Raw genomic sequence first — 21,922 nt, 5'->3', positions numbered from 1 at the left:
ATAAAGTGATATCCATTACCTCATCTTGGGCCAATGCCTGTATACTGGACTGATGATGTATTTCTTCGTGGCTAGAAGATGGCCCTCCCCTCAAACGAAGAACAAGATAAATGTTGGAGTCCGCTGGCATATCTAATAAAGATTTTAAGATAACAATTCAATAATGCTTCATATTAAAATGATAGGGGGCGCTGGTGTTCTGAAGTTATGACCGTGTCTCACCTTTTCTGTTACTGTTTAATTATCTATCAGTCAATCATCTAACTGCTGAATCAGATAGGATTTTTTTTGGCCATGTTTTTATTCAAAAGAAGGCAGCACGAGTAAAATTAAAAATCCAGGATGGACAATTAGCCATAAACATACTACATGAGGCCCATGGGCCACATCACTCACCTGAGTCACCTTGGCCCATATCTGAAGACTTTCCATATATATTTGCATGTAAAACCTTAGTCTTCTTTGTGGTCCCAACCTACCCCTGCAGGCCATGATTTTTACAAACTTGAATCTGCACTATGTCAGAAAGCTTTCATGTAAATGTGAACTTCTTTAGCCCAATGGTTCTTGAGAAAAAGATTTTTAAAGATTTTCCCTATATATTTGTATGTAAAACTTTGATCCCCTATTGTGGCCCCATCCTATCCCCAGAGGCCATGATTTGAACAAACTTGAATCTGCACTATGTCAGGAAGCTTTCAGGCAAATTTCAGCTCTTCTGGCTCAGTGGTTCTTGAGATGACCCCACCCTAGTTTTGCATTTTTGTGATTATTACCCCTTTGAAGGGGGCATGGCCCTTCATTTGAACAAACTTGAAAGCCCTTTACCCAAGGATGCTTTTGGCCACTTTTGGTTGAAATTGGCCAAGTGGTTCTGGAGAAGAAGTTAAAAATGTGAAAAGTTTACAGACGGACAGATAGATAGACAGACGACGGACAACAGGCGATCAGAAAAACTCACTTGAGTTTTCAGCTCAGGTGAGCTAAAAATGTTACAAAATTTTATAAAACTATTCATAAACGTTTTAATATTTACGTAGGGTTTTCTTATCATTTGATCAAACAACAATGGAAATTTACAAAATTCTATTATAAACATTTTTTTGATATCCAATGTCCTTAAATGTACCAACATAGAAAATCATGAAATTGTGGAATTCAAGATGATTACATTAAATGTACATGTACTTCTAACAAGACAATCTACAGGTAAGTAAGAGTCACCAACGATTTCCTGCATATCATAGAACTGCTGAACCATGTCAGTAACCCTGAAAACATCGTTTTAATACCAAGGAAGTTACCCAATACTTTGCACAGTGTACAGAACAGTCCCCAGCTATTACATTATGCGTGATAGTTTTCCCATGAACGATCACTGAATAATTGGAAGGAGAAAAATCCCACCTAGATTATCTGTGTTTAGTAATTGTCTGCCATTGTAAATCAATCGTATACTGTCCTTGGGAATTCCTTCCTTCCTCTGTATCTCTGATTTCAGTTCTTCCACTGTTCCTGCTGTTACTGGTACTGATCTTCCGGTCAGAGTTTTCACTGTGAGTGGTTTAGGAACTGGAGTGAAAAATAAATGGTATAACTCATGACATTGGTAGTGAAATACTGAACTCCCAGAGTTTGTTCGAGATCGCTGTTCCCATTGTTCTCGTGCTCCATTCTTAGAGTTGCGAACAACAAGAACATGTGTGCACGAACGTGTTCTTTGTTATTCGACCACACTACCTACAGAGGTTGTGTGAGTTTTTGCACCTCAAACCCATTCTTGGGTTGTTTACTCGGCGTTTTTGGGTTGTGTACTCTGCGTTTGGAATTGACAGGAATTTGTACTTGTGCAAAGAACGGCAATCTCGAACGCACTCCCAGTGTATTATAGGGTTATTGAACTTATATTGGTGAATATTGGCACGAGTTGGCTGTGAAAATGCACGAGCTTGCGAGTGCATTTTGACAGCCAACGAGTGCCAATATTCACCTATATAAGTTCAATAACCCTTTTATTATATAGCTAAAGTATTTAGTTGTTAAATTATATCCCTTTTCACTCAAACTGCTCCAAAATAGACGAGAATTCATCAATATTGGCAGTGTGCAATAACAGCATGCATTTCTTAACTGTTCAATATTTAACCCTTCATTAATGCATGAAGCAAACTGATTTTGTATATGGGAACATCATAATTTATGTACAGTAAAACATTTTGATTAAGTAAATATCAAATACCGGCTCTGTGAGATTCGGAGGACCGTCGTCTGCCATTTTGGCTTGTTTACGTCGTTACGGTAACGTCAATATTGAACGCTCATACTCGGAATGTTTCGGGCGCATACAATTTACGCAATGCAAAGTTAGCGTTCAATAAATTCTCAGGATATTGAACGCTAACATTCTCTAGATTTTACGCAGATTTTATATACTGTAGGACTATTTATTAGCTATATAATAAACATGTATATTGTACTTGTAGCTGTATGCATCTAAGTGTATACATGTATATTGTACTTGTAGCTGTATGCATCTAAGTGTATACATGTATATTGTACTTGTAGCTGTATGCATCTAAGTGTATACATGTATATTGTACTTGTAGCTGTATGCATCTAAGTGTATACATGTATATTGTACTTGTAGCTGTATGCATCTAAGTGTATACATGTACATGTATATTGTACCTGTAGCTGTATGCATCTAAGTGGCCTACAGAGTTAAAGTCTTCCTTGAAAACTTACTGGGAAGAAACTTGTGGAACTGTTGCTGAACTTTTCTGGAATGTTCAGAGTTCTGACCTAAGAAAAATTGGTCTGCTTTCTCCAAAACCTGAAAAATAATGCATGGAAATGTACCATTAAAGTGCATCAATAATAAAACTTAAAACTACATTACATGCTGACTACCTCAGACAAACAATATTCCTATTGATTTAATGGTATATTGAAATTGAAGAGAATATACATCATCATTAATAACTCCAGCTACGTCTCACCTTCTCGGCCAAGTCTCTGTTTTCTTCCTCCATTAAGTCCTGTCTGTAGTCCAATACAGAGAGATAGCATCTCTCGGCCTCTAACTGAGAAAAGCTTTCTGCAATGTTAGCCTTTCGTAGCAGCTCCTCTACACATTTGACTGGGTCCTGTTTAATAATCATTAATATTACTCAGACATTGCTACACCTAGATATCTTTCTTACAGCCAGCCTAATCTTAGACTAATGACCCCAGACACTCCCATTATCATGCCACTAGTCCCTATAAAGCACATTGCTTTAAATGATATTAAGCGTATTCTCTACTGTCACAGTGACATTTCACTTTATTAAAGGTAAATACCCACAGTCACATCTTTACTATTAAAAACATACTAACATCTCCAAATTCAAGTTCCTTCATGAAACTATTTTTACAGTGAATGCTTTGGACACACACCTTGTCATCCATATTGTCTGGATTGACCCACCCCACATACGGCAGGATATCCACAGTCTCCCTGTTCACCAGCTCCTCTATGTCAGGACCCTCAGTTGTCTCCCCCTTCATTTGCAGAAAGATTGTAATCATAAAAATGAATTCAGAAAATTCTCAAATTTACCATAGATTCATTCAAATGTTGATTAAAAATGTGGCAAAACTGCAAATAGATTTATACTTAATATCACAATCACAAAATTTACTTTTAATTTTTGACGGAAACAATTTGTGAATTTGATAGTTGCCTGACCTCAGTCCTCTCCTCAATGGCTATATAACTAGTGTAGGGAGTCACAATACCAAACTCTTTACTGAGCTCAATAATCAGCTGCTTTCTATCTTGTTTGATCATCTGAAAATTTACATAAAGAGTTTAAACTGATTTTGTCTATCACATGTATTATGTTTGAATTTGTCAGACTAGTTTCTAATTCAATTTTTAATTGAGTTAGAATTTATCTGCATTTGTTTAATTTCTAATAGAAGTACAAATGTAGATTATGCCTGCATTGGTTTAGCTTGTAATTGAATTAGAATATATTTGTGTTTGTTTCAACAGCTTATACATAAAACTGAATTAGAATTTTCTGCATTGGTTAAGTTTACAATTTAATTAAGATTTTCTATGCGAGTTTAGTTCACAATAGAATTAGAATTTTCTGCGTTGGTTTAGTTTACAATTGAATTAGAATTTTCTGCATTGGTTTAGTTTACTATTGAATTACATGTAGAATTTTCTGCGTTGGTTTAGTTTACAATTGAATTAGAATTTTCTGTGTTGGTTTAGTTTACAATTCAAACAGAATTTTCTGCATTGGTTTAGTTTATAATTGAATTGCATGTAGAATTTTCTGCATTGGTTTAGTGTACAATTGAATTAGAATTTAATTGTCAGTTTCTACCTTGTGCTTTACTTTGTTGTCACTCAGAATGCCGTCTTCATAGTCTCGAATGACTGCCCTGGTCGCCAGTTGATGCAGCATCTGTTATACAAATATAACATCAAAACAAATTCCAACAAAAGTTTTACAAAGAATTCATGGACTACTGAATAAATATTGTGTTATCATTCGAAAATTCATTTTTTCTTCCGTGTAAATATCATTTGGATACAATATCATACTTTTTCGATGAACTTAATATTCATAGATTTCAATAGCATATATTTTTCCTGTTTTCCTACAGGTAAACTTGTGAAAGCTTGACATGCCTTTCCTTCGGTAAAATGAAGTTCTGATGTTGAAACAACAGTATCAAATTCTTTTCCATCAACCTTTGCCATCAATTTTGCCTACAAACAAAATTTATGGAGTGATTTTAAAGAATTTTGGGACCTTACACCTCAATTTGAGTACTCATACATTGATCATGTACATTTACAGACACACCTTTTGTCAAGAATTTATCAAGAAATCAGTTGTCAGAGAAATTTTCATGTTTGATATTTTTCTTTATTCAAAACATGACAAATAGTATAACATTTGATATCACTAGTGACAAAAACTGCTAACATTTATTTAGATCATTTTCAAGATATAACATTTTGCATGTAGATGAATATAATTCCTTGAATATCAACAGCACTTTGAGTGGCATTTAGTACCTGTGTACAATTCTTGACAAATCCATACACCACCTGTCTGGAGCCACTGAACAGACTTGGGATCTTGCAGGGTGCCTGAAGGGGTGGATCCAGTTTATTAGTAGATGGACCCCACTCCAACTGTACTTGTGATATTCCTGGTTGTGTAGCCTGCCCTATTTGTGCTGCAATCTATAGCCACAACATGAAATAATACCAGGTATTTTATGTGTATTCCACGTTCAGCATTTCTACATACATAACATCTGAGAGAAGGCACTACCTTCGACTTCCAGTTGAATTTTGTTTTCTTATCGAAGTATTCATATGTCCCTCCTCCATGACTTGCCAGACTCCGCAAGTTATGACCGTCTCTATTGCTCCTGAAAAGAAATCAGATGATTATTCATCACTAAATCAATTAAGTCTAGCAACTTTGAACAAAATACACTCCACTCAATAAGTACATGTAACTGTGTAAAGCTGCAAGCACTTAGTAACTGTAAGACAGAGAAGCTGGCACTGTTTGTAACCACACCTCTGCAATGCTACAAGAACTTGCCCCATTCCCAGAGAAAGGTTTGCAGCCACACAAGTACTCACCCCACACCATGAGAGAAACATTTGTAGCCACACCAGAGTAATGTTGCAAGTAATTACCCCAACTCCCTGAGAGAGGTGTTTGTAGCCACACCCGTGTAATGCTACCAGCACTTACCCCACTCCTAGACAGAACAGTCTATTTTTGGCACTGTTTGTAGCCACAGCTTCAAATAGGCCCTCTTTGTTTCCAACAAATCCATCAGAAATCAGAAAGATGCTTCTACTGCCCTCTGGTGGACTTAGTAAATAAAAGGATTTCAAGGGAGACAACACATCACTGCAACCCATCACTGGATTGGCAGTCTGAAAATATAAATTCAATCTAAAGTATACATGGCTTTTGAATGATTTGTGCACAGTGTATTTTCATTTACAGCATACTCACATACCTCAATGTATCTTATAGCCTCATTTGTTGAATTCTTTGTAATTTTGTGTGGAAACTGGAAGAGCTCCTTAAAGGATGATCCAAACACCACAACGTTAAATGTAGCCAACTCTGGGAGGTTTTCAAGTGCCAGTAACAAAACCTGCAACAAAAATCATGTACACACAGTTAGGACTATAAAGACAGTTCTGTTTTGGAAAGCTAAACTTTACACAGATAAGGTGTGTATTTGATATCGGTTTTCAGTAATATTTTACATGGATGTACTCTAAATCACTTTTCATTTGTTAGAACTTAATTATTTTCATACAAATTCACAGGGTTGTCTTGATAAGAAAATAAGATTATCATTTATAATTCTGAATATATACATAGTAATTATGTCTTGATAACATGTCCAGTAAGATGAAACCAATGAAAGAAAGGCTTTTTTTTAAAGAGCATACCTTCCTAGCATCTCTGAATGGGTCTCCCTTCATAGAATTGGACAAATCTACTAGAAATATGACCTCTGGGCTTGGATCTATTGCTGCCTCAAACTCAGGGTAAAAAGCTAGCATGCAGGCCTAGAGATTTTGGAATAAAACAAAACAGTTTTCGGTACAAAAGCGAAAGGCAGGTAAATTACACATTATCCAACTATATGTTCTAATGGCACGGCACCTTCAACAATTTTGTCTACAAGTTCCCTTAAAACTTCTTGAAGGAAAAACCCTAAAAAAGTTCATAATATCAGACTCTATTTTACCTATTGTTCTGCGAAAATTACCTGTACATCTTTTTCTGGGTCATTTTCTACCCACATCCGTGGAACATGGATCTCTGCTAATGTGATCAGAAGCTGAAATCCCTCTGTAAACTCAGATTTCCTTGGTATTTCCACCACAGCCTTGGTCGCAGTTTTCTATCAAATTAAAAATAACATAAACCAATTCATTTTGGGTACATGATCAAGGTACATCCATGTGAAATGTCACTGAAAACGGAAATCAATTAACATATGATTTATGATAATGGACTATATATTCACAATACATAGAATAACAAGAAATATTTCAGAAACATATATGGCCTCCTATGTGGCATTATTGAAAAAGGATCAACTTTAAATTTGGAATGTCTGTAATGAAAGTTAAAAATATAGATTATTTGCTTGTCTGGGGCAACCACAATATTAGGTTTGATTTCTCAAGATACTGAGCAGAATTTCAATATAACCAATCATTTGAGTTTAGGCCTTCAACCTTATGACATGAAAATAAAGTGGGGACATCAGTTCTCCAGATGTACCATTGTACGAAGTTTGATGTCTGTCATAAAAGGGTTCACAAGATATTGAACAGACAATATTTTCTTATGTCCATAGTAGTTTGACCCTTCACCTTGAGACCTCAAAATCAGGAGTGATCTAGTTCTTAGGATGTACCAGAGCACCATAATCAAATTTGATGTCTTTCAAGCATATATTTCTCAAGATATTGAGCAGACAGTATCTTACTATGTCCAGTTTGACCCTTGATCTTTAACCTTGTGACATCAAAATAAAAAGCAGATATCTGCTTCTTAGGGGGAATAAGTGTATCAAGTTTGATGTCTGTTAGGCAAACGGTTCTTAAGATATTAAGTGGATAATGTCTTCCTATTTTTAGATTAGATTGACCTATGACATTGTGACTTCAAATCAAAATCTACTCATCAGGAAAATCTGATGTCTGTCAAGAAAACAGTTCTTAAAATATTGAGTGGACAACACTTGGACAGACCGAGAGGTACAAATCAATATGCCCCCCCCCCCCCCCCCCCCCCCTTTCAATGGGAGTGTAAAATAAATTTGAGATAAAATATCCAGACAAAGCATCATGATCTTACTTTGTACTTCAGACAGTGGGTGCTTGATGTCAGGGACCTGATCACAAAAGGCATTTCTATGGCCACTTGTAATGATATCTGACAGCCTGTTGGGTCACTGATGTGTAGAACTGATGTTTCTGCCTAAAAGCAATAACAATTCATTGAAATAAAATGGATTATGATCCAGGCTCATAAGAAAGCTAAATAATCTATAAACAATTGTAATTGTTAATACTCAGTACCTGGGTTTGCTGAGCCAGTGCTGAGTCTTTGACCCATGGTGCCACTGTTGCAGGAATGGTCAAGGCTATACTATCACCCTCCACCCCAAGTTCTGTGATGTATGTGACCTTTATAAGGACTTCTGATTTAGGGGGAAGATTTCCAACACTCACAGTAAATACGTCCTAAAAATTAGAGAAATACAAAGAATTTGTCTTAAATCTTGACTTGTTTGGAACATGGTTTAAAAGTAATTGATATTTAATATGGCACAGTATAAAATTTCTTTTATGTTTTCATAGAAAAAAACTGTGCTGTAAATTCAACTGAGCTGATTTCAGAGACACTGAAGTTGAACTTACAGGCTCCTCCTCATCCATTAGATATGCACCATGACCTTTACTAATGGCCTCTCTGTACTCCCGGTGAGCTGTCTTCTTTTCCTTTATTTCTCCTATAAATTAAGAAAACATGACACATTCAATTACAATGTACAGCAAGAAATTTGACTGAATTTAAGGTATTTCATTTTTGCCTTTCAGACACCAGACTTGTTTCCCCAACATGCTGCATCCACATGCAGTTTGCAGTCTATGTAACCTGTAGTTAATGTTGTAAACTTTTTCTTTTTTGAATTTCCTTCTTTATAAACTGTCTTACTGTTATGCCCTCTGGGCCCAAAATTAGAATAAACTTATCTTATCTTATCTTATCTCTTGTATAACCCCAGAAATGCATGCATGGTTGTTAAACACAAAATGAATAAAATAAAATCTATAATTTTTGTAGGGTTGTAAATTTTGTTGTTTCATACACAGAAATTTTTAAATCCTCCATACACACGAGAAAATGAAAAACTATACACAGAAGTAAGAAGGGCCACCCTACAACCAACTACAGGTAGGCTTTTTTCTATACAACAAAAATTCAACCTTGTTGAAATACAGATTTCAAGCAATCTCCATGCGAGCATGTCGTCTGAATGCCAGCTGCAGATTCTCAATATACCTGCTGCAACGTCTGTATATCTATTGTAACTATGAATACCAAAATATGTTTCCTACTTCTAAAATATAAAATGGAGCTGATGAATACAACTGTAAAATTGACCACATTCCTCCCATCATTGCCACTTATATATTTACATTCACTGAATCTTTTCTCTTATATATTTCTTTTGAAATTGACATTTCTTTCATCTGTGACAATTAAAGTATTTTTCTTGCAAACTAGTTTGATCCAGTTTTTTTAGCGCCACCTGTCCGTGTAATCAGTACCAAATATGGAGCGTCATCAAGGTCAAAGTGTGCATTAGCTGTTCCATTTAACATTACGAATGGGTCAATCATATGATATTTTAGTACTTAAATCTTGTTTAAATTTTAAAACAATACATAAAAGTATAAATATAAACAATGAAATGTCTTTATTGTTTCATCGTGTGATGAAGGTATGTAGCAATTATTGCAGAAAAAATTTACATAAGTGGGTTATGAATTTTTTCTGCAATGCTAGCTACCTTCATCACCCGATGAAACAACAAAGAAAGCATTCTATTGTTTAAATATACTCCACCCTTGCCTTACCTATGATGTGCTTTCCATTTATAAAAGCTTCAAACCCACAAACAGCTGCTGTCTCATCCAGCGGAAACACATACTTTGCTTCAATTGGTTTAGTCATATTGTTTTTATAGGACTGCAGAATCACCACCTATTGGAAACAAAAACTGTATAGAGGGATACCACCATACTAATCCATTAAATCCATGGAGCTTTAGCTTTCTATTCTTCACTATACAGGTACTGAGTGTACAATGCATTATTAGCAAATGTAGAAAAAATGCTAAAACTATATATCCTGAATTTCAATGTTTTCAGAAAGCTTACCTTTGCCACCATATCTACAACCTTAGCCCGGATGTGAACCCCCTGGAGTGGGATTTTGGTTGACCCTTTACTACCGATCAGACCACCGGTCACTTTTGAGAGAGGGTCAGGAAGGTCCTTTAAGTCCTCGATATCTGCAATTTTTGTGAATCTTGTATGCAATATGAGACATGCATCAAATATGTTCATGGAAAATATATTCAAGACTGAAGAGCAATCTATTCATTTCATCTCACATTTCATTTTACATTCTTTAAGAGCACATCCTTTGACTACACCAAAAACTAACACATCATCGCAAAACCATGGCTGAAACATACCAGGGTAGAGGAGCCTATATTTCACCCGTGGCTTTTGACAATGAAACTAACATTACATTCCCTTTTGTCTTCCCTCTAACCTACCCAAGAGGAGAGTAGCACATCAGATATCAATGACAAGCAGAATTGATTGCCTAATAAATATTATAATACTCATCAATTTCAAAGTCCCAGAGTCTTGATAAACATGTCTAATTTCCAATGATTTTACCTTCAATACCTTTACCTAGGCATTTCCTCATGAATGTAAACAAAATGAGTATGAATCTTGATAAATATATGTGACTATTTTAACAGCTGGGAATATTCAAACAGAAATGAAAGTAACTTGTAAATATAAGAAATAAATTTCATTTTTGCAAATACTGTACATACAGGTATAAACACCAATGCTTCACCCCAGCATGCTATTCATGAAGTGCTAAAATGTGCTTCATGAAGTATGCCGGCATAAAGTGTCGCAGCTTATACATGCACCCTCGTGTATTTTCAAAAATGAAATTTATTTTTGAAATGATCATACCAAATGAGCTTGAAACAACTGCAATATCCTCCTTTTCTTCAGGCATTGTCTGAATTGAATGTATGGGTGGATCACATGGGAGTGTGAACATAACAATATATCGAACTCGTTGTTGTGATGTGTTGTATATCACAAACTCATCATCCTGTAATGAAATGTTACAAATTTCAACCAATCAGTAGTGACATAACTGGCAAAAATCTGTTACAAATGAATAATTCATACTGGGAATCTAAAATTGTACATGGGACAATATTTCTTAATTTACAGAGCAAGATAAAGAGCACTCAAAGTATCCCTTCTCCCCCATCCCAAGTACATCACAAGAGCATACTGGGAAATCTGTTTTATTGTCCTCTGTCATTTTCACACCATGACAGCTGTGGTAACCACTAGGTGGCGCTTTAAGCTCAGGCTGTACTGTTGTATAGTCACAACAATTTCCCAAGGCCACTTCACAGATGATTAGCATCCTCATTCCTGTAACAGCACTGGGCACAGCATACTGAAGGCATGTACTGTAATAAAAAAAAATCACGCAAATGGAGTTATTTATTCTATTTACAGTAAATTTGATAAAATTGACCAATATTTGGAATTATGACATCATCTGGCTGATGTGTTTTTGTAACACTTCAGGTCTTGTAACATACAATGGATATTTTTCATGCAGCTTTTCTTCCGTCAATTACAGGCTTGGACAAACTTGACATTTATGCTAGTTTACTTATTTAAGATAACATTCCCTGATCAAACTGTGGCACATCACCTAAAGCTGGCAACATCTCTACACGAGTGAAAAACATAAAACAAGGCACATCACCTAAAGCTGGCAACATCTCTACACGAGTGAAAAACATAAAACAAGGCACATCAACAAAAGCTGGCACGTCTCAACACGAATTAAAAACATAAAACAACAATGTCAGTTGAATGAATAAACAAAACATGTTTGATCTATTAATCATAATCAGAATAATATTTTCTTTACTCAAACGAGTTGGAGAAATAGATGCCGCATCCCAGTTTTCCACCATCTATTCTGGTGACTCCATGTTCCTCTACCACATCCTGAGGTAACAGCATTCCCCTACAGATACAAATAAACATACACAACATGGATATTTTCTCACAATATACACGTTATATTCAGTTCTTTCTTTTGTCCACCACTTGAGTTTTTTAAATAAATAATTCATAAATTAACATTTGTATGTATTTGATGTTAAAGTAAAACACAAAATTCACTAGTTTCAGGGAAAAAGTTTGCATGATACATAAAAAGCATTTTGCAGTAATTAAGTGAGGAAGGCTTTAGACACATGGATGCATACCTTGATAGAATGCCAAGCAGATTTTGTGGCCCTGAGGCATGCATCAAAAGATGAGAATTCCCTATTGATTCAGCAGTACCCTGGTACATAATGTCTTCTACAGTTCGACCAACTTCAAAAACATTGTGGATCATGATCCTACAAAATGAAGAAAAGTAACATCAGCCAATGTTCACTATCAAATACACTTATTTATTACACTTTTCAGTTTTTACCAATGGTTACATAATGTACCAATGCAAAATAGTTTATAACCTGTGTTCCCTATCATTGAAAATGCTTCGAATGAGTTGAAATTTAGCAGCTGGTTCATTCAGGTTTTTCATCCGACATCTTAGTGCCCTGTACTTGGCAACTGTGCTGGCATTGGGAGAAAAGTCTGTGGCTTCACTTACAGCCAGTACATCATAGATGAGCTGGAAAAGACACATTTACAAGGAAATATAGAATAGAACCCTTACAATATGAGTACACTGTAACACGTAAATATAGAACAGAACCCTTACAATGTGTCTACACTGTAACATCTAAATATAGAACAGAACCCTTACAATGTGTCTACACTGTAACATCTAAATATAGAACAGAACCCTTACAATGTGTCTACACTGTAACATCTAAATATAGAACCCTTATAATGTGTCTACACTGTAACATCTAAATATAGAACCCTTACAATGTGTCTACACTGTAACATGTGAATATAGAACAGAACCCTTACAATGTGTCTACACTGTAACATCTAAATATAGAACAAAACCCTTACAATGTGACTACACTGTAACATCTAAATATAGAACCCTTATAATGTGTCTACACTGTAACATCTAAATATAGAACCCTTACAATGTGTCTACACTGTAACATGTAAATATAGAACAAAACCCTTATAATGTGTCTACACTGTAACATCTAAATATAGAACAGAACCCTTATAATGTGTCTACACTGTAACATGTAAATATAGAACAAAACCCTTACAATGTGACTACACTGAAACATCTAAATATAGAACCCTTATAATGTGTCTACACTGAAGCATCTAAATATAGACCAGAACCCTTACAATATGACTACACTGTAACATGTAAATATAGAACAGAACCCTTACAATGAGTCTACAAATTCCTGCTTGTCAATAAATCTTATTCTGTTATATTTTGAGTTATAGCAATTTTTACTATAGATCTGTAAATTTGAAAATGAGAAATGTTGATGAATACATGAAAAGAAACTCCAACGAATGACTTGTAGTGCACAACAAAATATGAGCAACAGAAAACATCAGGGGAACTCCGTCTTATTGAAGACTTCATGGGGGTCCTTATTACACAGATATAATAGTGCTGAAAAAGATCCTCTTCTGTAAAGGAGACCCTCCCCCCCACCCCCACACACTGGAAAACACATACCTGACAGAGATCTAGTTTCTCTGAAATCACCTTTGGAGTCATATCCTTTGTTATGTACTGTTGTTTATGAGGAAGAGCCTCCTGATAGAACTCCTCCACTAATTCGGCCAAACCATCATCTGATTTGTTCTTCTTTACTATTTGTTTTATCTGTTTCAGAATGGCCATGGCATCATCCACCTATACATGCAAACATATTCTGGTTGTTTAGGACTACTTTTAAAAACACAACACATCACCAGTAAAATAGCTGTTTTGTTTATGTGCCATGCTTCTTAATTTACAAGCTTAATAAGTATCACTTTTTACAAAAGTAAAATTCCACATTGTAAGTGAATGAAATTCTCTTCTACCTATTTACACAAACTGTTAAATTCAATATGACTACCTTATCCACTTTTGTATGCTGCATTGAAACAGTCAACATTTTCTCAGCTTCTTGTGTTGCCTCATTCCAGATCATCTCAACAAACTCTCCCACATCTTGGTCAAGGTCATTGTACATCGAACAAATATCATCCAATATCTGAAGTAACAGTATTCTTCTTTTAAATGTCACAAATTAAACTGAATTGAAATAACAAATTCTGTCTGCATCACTATAATCCTAATAATATACATAGATTGGGTGCAAATACTTTTTAATAACAAGTTCAATCACAGTCTGTTAAAGAAAAGTAAATCATTTCTTACTGCTATTTAACACACCATTTTTTAAAATTCAATCTAAAAAAAAATTGGGGGGATTTTATCACATGCCTCTTCTTTGTAAGTAAAATGTTTCATTACCACATACCAGCTTCAGTTTGTGTGACCCTATTTGGTTGGAGATGAAATTTGGAGTGTGCCATGGTTCCATATTCACTATGGCTGAAGTGTATCTCTTGTATAATTGTTCATAGCAGACAAGCACTTCATCAGCAGTGTCTACGTACCATACTACTGGTGCCTCAGTCCCCACAATGTGCTACAAATGATTTTCATTGAAAAGAGTTTTGTTCAAAAGTGTCATAATTACGATTATTTTATACAAATAAATCAATTAATTTACATTCAATGACCAAAACATACTTTATACTGCAACAATACTTTTCAATGTAAATTTATATTCAACTCCGTGTTATCGAAGAAATAAAGTTCATTTTTGAAAAGACGCTTCACATTGGTATGCTTTATGAAGCACGTTAGATTTTAAAGAAAAGGATGCTGACTTGAAGCATTGAAGTTTTTAGATCACCTGAGCTAAAAGCTCAAGTGAGCTTTTCTGATCACCCGTAGTCCGGTGTCCGTCCGTCTGTAAACTTTTAACATTTTTGACTTCTTCTCAAAAACCACTGGGACAATTTCAACCAAAGTTGGCACAAAGCATCCTTAAGTAAAGAAAATTCTAAATTGCTAAAATAAAGGGTCAGGTCATCTTCAAAGGGGAGATAATCAAGAAAAAAGTAAAAATAGAGTAGGGTCATTAAAAAATCTTCTTCTCAAGAACCACTGGGCCAGAAAAGATGAAATTTATAGATAAGCTTTATTAGGTAGTGCAGATTCTAAATTATTAAAATCATGGCCTCTGGGGGTTGGATGGGGCCACAATAGGGGATCAAAGTTTTACATACAAATATATAGGGAAAATCTTTAAAATCTTTTTCTCAAGGACCACTGAGCCAGAAAAGCTGAGATTTATATGAAAGCTTCATGATATAGTGCAGATTCAGGTTTGTTAAAATCCTGGCCCCCAGGGGTCGGATGGGGCCACAATAGGGGATCAAAGTTTTACATACAAATATATAGGGAAAATCTTTAAAAATCATCTTCTCAAAAACCACAGAGCCAGAAAAGCTGATATTTACATGAAAGCTTTCTGACATAGTGCAGATTCAAGTTTGTTAAAATCCTGGCCCCCGGGGGTCGGATGGAGCCACGAGGGGGGATCAAAGTTTTACATACAAATATAAAGGGAAAATCTTTAAAAATCTTCCTCTCAAGAACCACTGAGCCAGAAAAGCTGAGATTTATATGAAAGCTTCCTGATATAATGCAGATTCAAGTTTGTTCAAATCATGTCCCCGAGGGTAGGATGGGGCCACAAGGGGGATCAAAGTTTTACATACAAATATATAGGGAAAATCTTTAAAAATCTTCTTCTCAAGAACCACTAAGCCAGAAAAGCTGATATTTACATGAAAGCTTCCTGATATAGTGCAGATTCAAGTTTGCTAAAATGATGGCCCCCGGGGGTCGGATGGGGCCACAATAGGGGATCAAACTTTTACATACAAATATATAGAGAAAATCTTTAAAAATCTTCTTCTCAAGAACCACTGAGCCAGAAAAGCTGATATTTATAAGAAAGCTTTCTGACATAATGCAGATTCAAGTCTGTTCAAATCATGGCCCCTGGGGGTAGGATGGGCCACAAGGGGTGGGGGGTCAAAGTTTACATACAAATATATAGGAAAAATCTTTAAAAATCTTCTTCTCAAGAACCATTGAGCCAAAGAAGTTCACATTTACATGAAAGCTTTCTGACATAGTGTAGATTCAAGTTTGCAAAAACATGGCCTCCAGGAGTAGGTTGGGGCCATAATAGGGACTACGGTTTTACATGCAAATATATATGGAAAGTCTTCTGATATGGACCAAGGTGACTCAGGTGAGCGATGTGGCTCATAGGCCTCTTGTTATATTTACATTCTATAATCATTTCTGTCAGAATTCCCAGTGGTTAAAATTGACATGTTATATTCATCAAGATTCATACAAGCATTGTTCATGCACAACTGCATCACATTCATGAGGAAATGGCTATCACTACAATTAGTAAAGATTATCAAAATCAAAACATTGGAAATTAAATCTAAACTAAATTAAATGTAGATAGTTAAAATTGTCTTATTTGACACCTGTGCAATCTGTTTCACTGAGCATTTCAACCCTTATTTTCATTCTCAATTTCATTACACTGTTCATTCCAACACATGCGGATTCTCACAAAAAATTGGTCTCCCACTGCATGTCGAATTTGACAGGTTTTACACTGTACAATATACCATGTGTGTAAATAGGGGATAGAGTACTTGGAAAACTCATCATATCTAATCATGTTATACATGTGTTGGTGGTTTTACCTCCCCTTCAATCTGGCCTTCCTGATGATAAAGCCGGAACTTGTCACAAGATGTTAGTGCATGAACCTCAATAACACGAACCAGTTTTGAAGACTGCAAAATAAAATTGTACCGACAATCTAAACTAAATGTAGATTATTTTCAAACAAAAAATAACATCAACATTTCCAGCCATTCCCAGAAATGTCACAGTCAACAACATTTAAAAATATTATGCGTTTATTGACAGCATACTAAACATAGATCACTGCTACAGAGTTATAGAGGGGAGTCTGGGTAGCGCTCTCACTTCTCACCGCTGTGACCCGAGTTTGATCCCTGTGATCGGCAGTGGTTGTATGTGAGAGGGTATTGGTGGTCGCCCGCTTGGACATGTGGGTTTCCTCCGGTTTCCTCCCACATAAATGACCCCCTAGCGCAAACATCCGTGCATCAAAGGATCCCATTTGAAATAAGCTTTTGAGCTTTCATGGGTTATCCTTGGTATTTATGTATGTATGTTTGTATGTATGTATATACCGAATAAACATTTCTTTATTTATAGATGACTTACAAACTGTACAAATAATTCAAAGCTTCCATGATTAACTTTATGGCAAGTTGATACTGATTTCCTGATCATTAAAGCATTACATACCTTCAGAAGAGCCCACTTTGCCACTTTGTAATTGTCATCATTGGGATAAGGGGCCTCGGGGTCATCCAGGCACCAGGATTTTATGGCATTTAAATTCACAGTCTTGTGTCGTTTGACATTTAGATATGTTCTTGCCTTCTGCTGTTTTGCTATAAATTACAATGTTACAAAAAATTCTCATCGATTCCACGTCTATTTCTATGTTTATTCAATGGTATTATGTACTTTCAAATTCATGGAATTGAAGTGAAAGTTCAAACTAGATGTGGTTGTGAAACATTATGCCCCAAATACGACCATGTTCAAATGTGGCAAATTGACCTTGATCTCAATAAATGACATTCATCAATCTCTTAGATTTGATCTCAAGTCATCAAGTATTTTAAAGTCTCTGTTTCATATCAAAAATATAATTGTTAAGGTCCACACAGAGAGACAGACAAATAATACCCCCCCCCCTCCCTAATCTTCAACACATCAGTTACACTGAAATGTGAGACACGTGTATAGCTTTCGGGATATTATGATCAAGATAAAAAAGTGCATTCATAAATCAACATTTACTACATAAATATAAAGAAAGAGAAATTTCATATTAGTATAAAACCAGTAATTAAGTTATAGTTCGAATGAGTAATCAAAGTAATCCAAATTACATATTCGTCCTTTTCTGAAATTCTTCCCAGTAATCGGTTCTCCCACTTCATAACTTGCTGTCTGCAAAAGGTGTTGCTTTTCTATGCTGTCTGAAATGAATTCACATCGCAGAACAGGCACATTATATCGAACTGCCTGTCTCTGTTTGTATGATGTTTTCTCCAACATATCCCCAAATAACACCACATAGTTAGTCTGAGGGAAAGAAAAAAACATTGCACAGAATCAGCACAATTGACAAATACAGAGCTATAGATAATATTTTACATCTGTGAATACATGTACTTGTACAAACCCTGCTCTGTTCAACTTCCTTGTAAACTTACCTTGCGGGTAAAAACATAGGACACAGTTCCCCCATGATCTGTCACTTTTCTCCTCCAGCACTGCTTTTCCTTCAATTTCGTCAAATTATCAAACTCCAACACAAAGGTGCAGTTATGGAAAATGTTTGTGCCAGAAATTTCCATCATCCTGAATTTGTGAAATACAATGAAACAATAACCTGTGGTTTGCGACGATAATTTTTGATATCAACAAAAAATTATAACTGTAGTCCAATAAAATCTAGTGATGGGAAAAACATAGAAATTATTTATACACTAGGTAAGATATGATTTTTGAGAGTACATTTAAGGAGTGTCTTTCAAGTTTGAAAGAATAAAAGATGATATACCTCAAGTCTATTCATACCAGCATATTGTGTGTTAGTTAGACATTTCTTGTATTATAATATTTTTCATCATTTTCATTATAAACCTCTGTTGTACCATGTTGTACTCTCAAATGTTGTTCATTATATAGGTATATCCAGAGTAAGCAAAACATCAACAAGAAAATGCAAGTAATATGAAAATATTTTGATCTCACTGAGTTTGTTTTGACTAGAATGAATATTTACATTTACTCTGTTTTTCCCATCACATTCTTACTAACTGAAACTTAATGTTTGTCAGGTCAAGTGTAATTAGCATATTTCAAAAGTTGAAAGTTTACGAGATATTAACTTTCAGTTAGTAAGAATGTGATGTGAAAAACAGTAAATGTAAAACTTTAGATATATAACAATTATTAGGAAACAGTCATGATTTTGATCAATTGTAGCTTGAAGAATGTATTAATTCTGTCAAGTCCCCTCTTGTACAAATGGTGTGAAAAATTGATCGCCGTTCAGGATTGATCTTCTCCTTCTATATGATGGCCTACTTACATTCACGATCTAGACATTTTCCAAGAACGTGTCTCAGGCCTGGGAGGTTACTGTATATTTCTTTTTCTTGACATAAAGGAGTGAAGGACCATTCCACCAAGTTACATTACAATCGTTTCAGTCATGCAGTTCCTGAAGAATCTAAATAAAAAGCCAGTCCAACGAAATTAAACTATTTGTGCTTGCTTCCATCTTTGTTTGGAAACACACTAATACCTAATTTATGCAAATTAGAAGACCGGTAAATATGGGCAATAAATAAATATCAGAAAATGCAATGTATAAATTAGCCATTAGGGTCAGTGTCAAGTGCAATTAACCACTGTTTAGTTCACAAAGAAAGTACGAGGGTCCGAGTCCCCACAAAATGTCAACTTCTGATGGGAAATCAGATTGGCACCCATTTTATACCCATAGCTAAGAGGTATAAATGGAGTGACAAACAGAAATTAGACAATGTAATTGAAAGTTTGCGAGACAAGGCCCTTAAATATTTCAGCACTCATCTAGTATATGATCAAAACCATTTCCCCACCTTGGTGCAAAAAATGAATGAGAGGTTCGGTATGAAAGATCCACCACACATAATTAGGCATCAGTTACAAGATGTACATCAGAATGGTGACGAAACTCAAGAAGAATTCACAGAAAAGGTTAGGGAAATGGCTACTGATGGGTATCCGAATACCCCTGGTCACTGTGTACAGGCTGTAGCAGTTGATGCATTTTTAAAGGGTTGTTCAAACAAAAAGGCAGCTTTAACTGCATTGGATAAAAATCCAACAACCTTAGATAAAGCCATGCAATTCCTAAAAAGCGCAATAACCAATCAGAGACTCATATTAGGAAGTAAAAGAAATGAGATAAAACGAGTAATTACTTTTGAAAATTTGGCAAGTGATGACAAAAAACCAAAAATTAGAACACTTTACAATGCACAAGAAAGCTCAAAAACAAATTTGCCAATGACAAGTTTAGAATTAAGAAGTAAAAGAATAAAAGAAGAAGGCAAACAGACCAAATCAGAAATTCAGGAAAAATTGAGTGTCATTAAGGTCAACACCATTTCAAAAATCAACCTCAAACAGTAACGAGTCATCCCCTAATCGTGCAACTCGGTCGAATAGTACATCTCCCCACTAGAAGTCCAACAAGGTCAATTACATACTACAATTGTTAACAAGAGGGTCATTTCGCTAGAGAATGTCCAGGGTCAAGAAACAGGTCATCATCACCTCAAAGTAGGTCAACCGGAAATTTAAACTTCATTAGGTTGGGGGAAGTTGGGCATTCATCAACCTATACAGTAGAAACACAAAGGTCCCCTCCTAAGGTGAAGTTCAAGGTCAATGACATTTATTTAAAGAACGCTGAAGTGGGAACCCCCCAATCTGTAAAAGTTAAGGTCAAACAACGTGATCTGTTCAAAGAACCAAACCACAGAAAAGCAATATATATTCCTATAAGGACTGAAAACGTTAAATCAATGCAGTGACAGACACTGCTGCTTAAATTACAGTGATTTACAACAAACTTAAACATCAACCAAAATTGACAGAAAGGTGCAGGAATTAAGGTCTAATTGGTGGAATGGCTGAACAAGTGAGATTACAAGTTGGTTATTTCAGTTAGAAACAACACATAGTGGTGTGTGATATATCTGAGGATCTGGCCTATAACTTTCGGAAGATCTTGATGTACACAGTTATATTGGCCTTTAAATCATGCATTGTTTCATTTGACACTAAGGAGATACCAGTAAAACAAATGAAAGGCATAGAATTCAAACAAGTCAACATATATAGGGTATCAGTACACAAACAAACTACATGTATAATACAATGCAGTTTGTAAAACTGAAAACACATTCCTTGTCCAGAAATATTAGCAATATAGAACCACTTAACATAGACCATGAACTACTTTGTTCATTCAGTCATTTTTTCAAACAATCCTCACATGGCAGTTAGAAATCCAGAATCTCAGTCTGCAGTTTTGTCAGATCATCTGACTCAAACTGATTCACAGACGGAATGCGCTCGTTGTAGTAGGAAAAAAACCCACCACGATATTTTTAGCTATACTACATATATACCATTCAAAATCCTTACTTATTGAATGTCAGAAATTCATACTTCGATTTATTAATCATCTAATTCCATTTTAAATAATAAATTGCCATAATAAAGCTATAAATAAACTTAACCTTCCATAGAGCCTTCAAAACCAACAGACATCAGGCATCATGTTTATTTTTATTTACAAAATTATCATATGAACCCGATCAAAATAACAGTAGCTGTTCTACGAACCCGATGTATCTGTGTAACTCTCTCTCTCTCTCTCTCTCTCTCTCTGAAACTCAAAATTGTGACATCAGAAAGATACTGTTCGGTTATACCATTTCTCTTTGAATTCATTTGTTTCTCTTTCATATATACATGTCTATATCAACATTTTAACAAAACATGTGCCCTAATTATTATCAATATTATTTACGAAATTAAAATATTACCACCATGCTATTATAGCATCTAACATCAAGACGTTGCAGGCAACGCTCCACAGAAAAACCCCCGATTTTCTCGTAGAGTGTTGCAGATAACAGGAGTATTGTAACGATTCTTATTTTTTCGGTTAGGAATCAATATAAAATGTACATAAAGGGGAATTTTCCCCGGGAAGAGGG

General features: G+C 35.4%; 1 protein-coding gene across 4 annotated transcripts in view; it reads right to left on the bottom strand.

The window, feature by feature from the left end:
- The window catches only part of LOC125677345 (uncharacterized), a 40,317-nt gene extending 18,800 nt beyond the window's left edge, over positions 1–21,517 (bottom strand). For 3 of the 4 annotated variants that reach the window (XM_048915357.2, XM_048915362.2, XM_048915426.2), the window contains exons 1-33: positions 21,440–21,517; positions 19,234–19,374; positions 18,350–18,497; positions 18,023–18,218; positions 17,367–17,515; positions 16,730–16,822; positions 14,401–14,571; positions 13,993–14,130; positions 13,605–13,784; positions 12,448–12,608; positions 12,193–12,330; positions 11,850–11,948; positions 11,193–11,376; positions 10,859–11,003; positions 10,016–10,149; positions 9,713–9,839; positions 8,489–8,580; positions 8,147–8,311; positions 7,923–8,045; positions 6,823–6,957; positions 6,500–6,619; positions 6,055–6,195; positions 5,781–5,968; positions 5,346–5,445; positions 5,084–5,254; positions 4,691–4,771; positions 4,383–4,463; positions 3,731–3,832; positions 3,439–3,543; positions 3,000–3,146; positions 2,746–2,833; positions 1,408–1,572; positions 20–132 (exon numbers count right to left, since the gene is read on the bottom strand). In XM_048915357.2, the coding sequence (XP_048771314.2) occupies positions 20–132; positions 1,408–1,572; positions 2,746–2,833; positions 3,000–3,146; positions 3,439–3,543; positions 3,731–3,832; positions 4,383–4,463; positions 4,691–4,771; positions 5,084–5,254; positions 5,346–5,445; positions 5,781–5,968; positions 6,055–6,195; positions 6,500–6,619; positions 6,823–6,957; positions 7,923–8,045; positions 8,147–8,311; positions 8,489–8,580; positions 9,713–9,839; positions 10,016–10,149; positions 10,859–11,003; positions 11,193–11,376; positions 11,850–11,948; positions 12,193–12,330; positions 12,448–12,608; positions 13,605–13,784; positions 13,993–14,130; positions 14,401–14,571; positions 16,730–16,822; positions 17,367–17,515; positions 18,023–18,218; positions 18,350–18,497; positions 19,234–19,235 (4,182 nt within the window). In that variant the 5' untranslated portion in view covers positions 19,236–19,374; positions 21,440–21,517. The other variant, XM_056163737.1, reaches the window with a different exon arrangement.
- Positions 21,518–21,922: the final 405 nt, after the last annotated feature.

The sequence above is a fragment of the Ostrea edulis genome, chromosome 1, assembly GCF_947568905.1.
Source record: "Ostrea edulis chromosome 1, xbOstEdul1.1, whole genome shotgun sequence".
NCBI lineage: Eukaryota > Metazoa > Mollusca > Bivalvia > Ostreida > Ostreidae > Ostrea > Ostrea edulis.
Note: the sequence above shows the minus strand (reverse complement) of the source record. Positions and strands in the feature narration are given on the sequence as shown.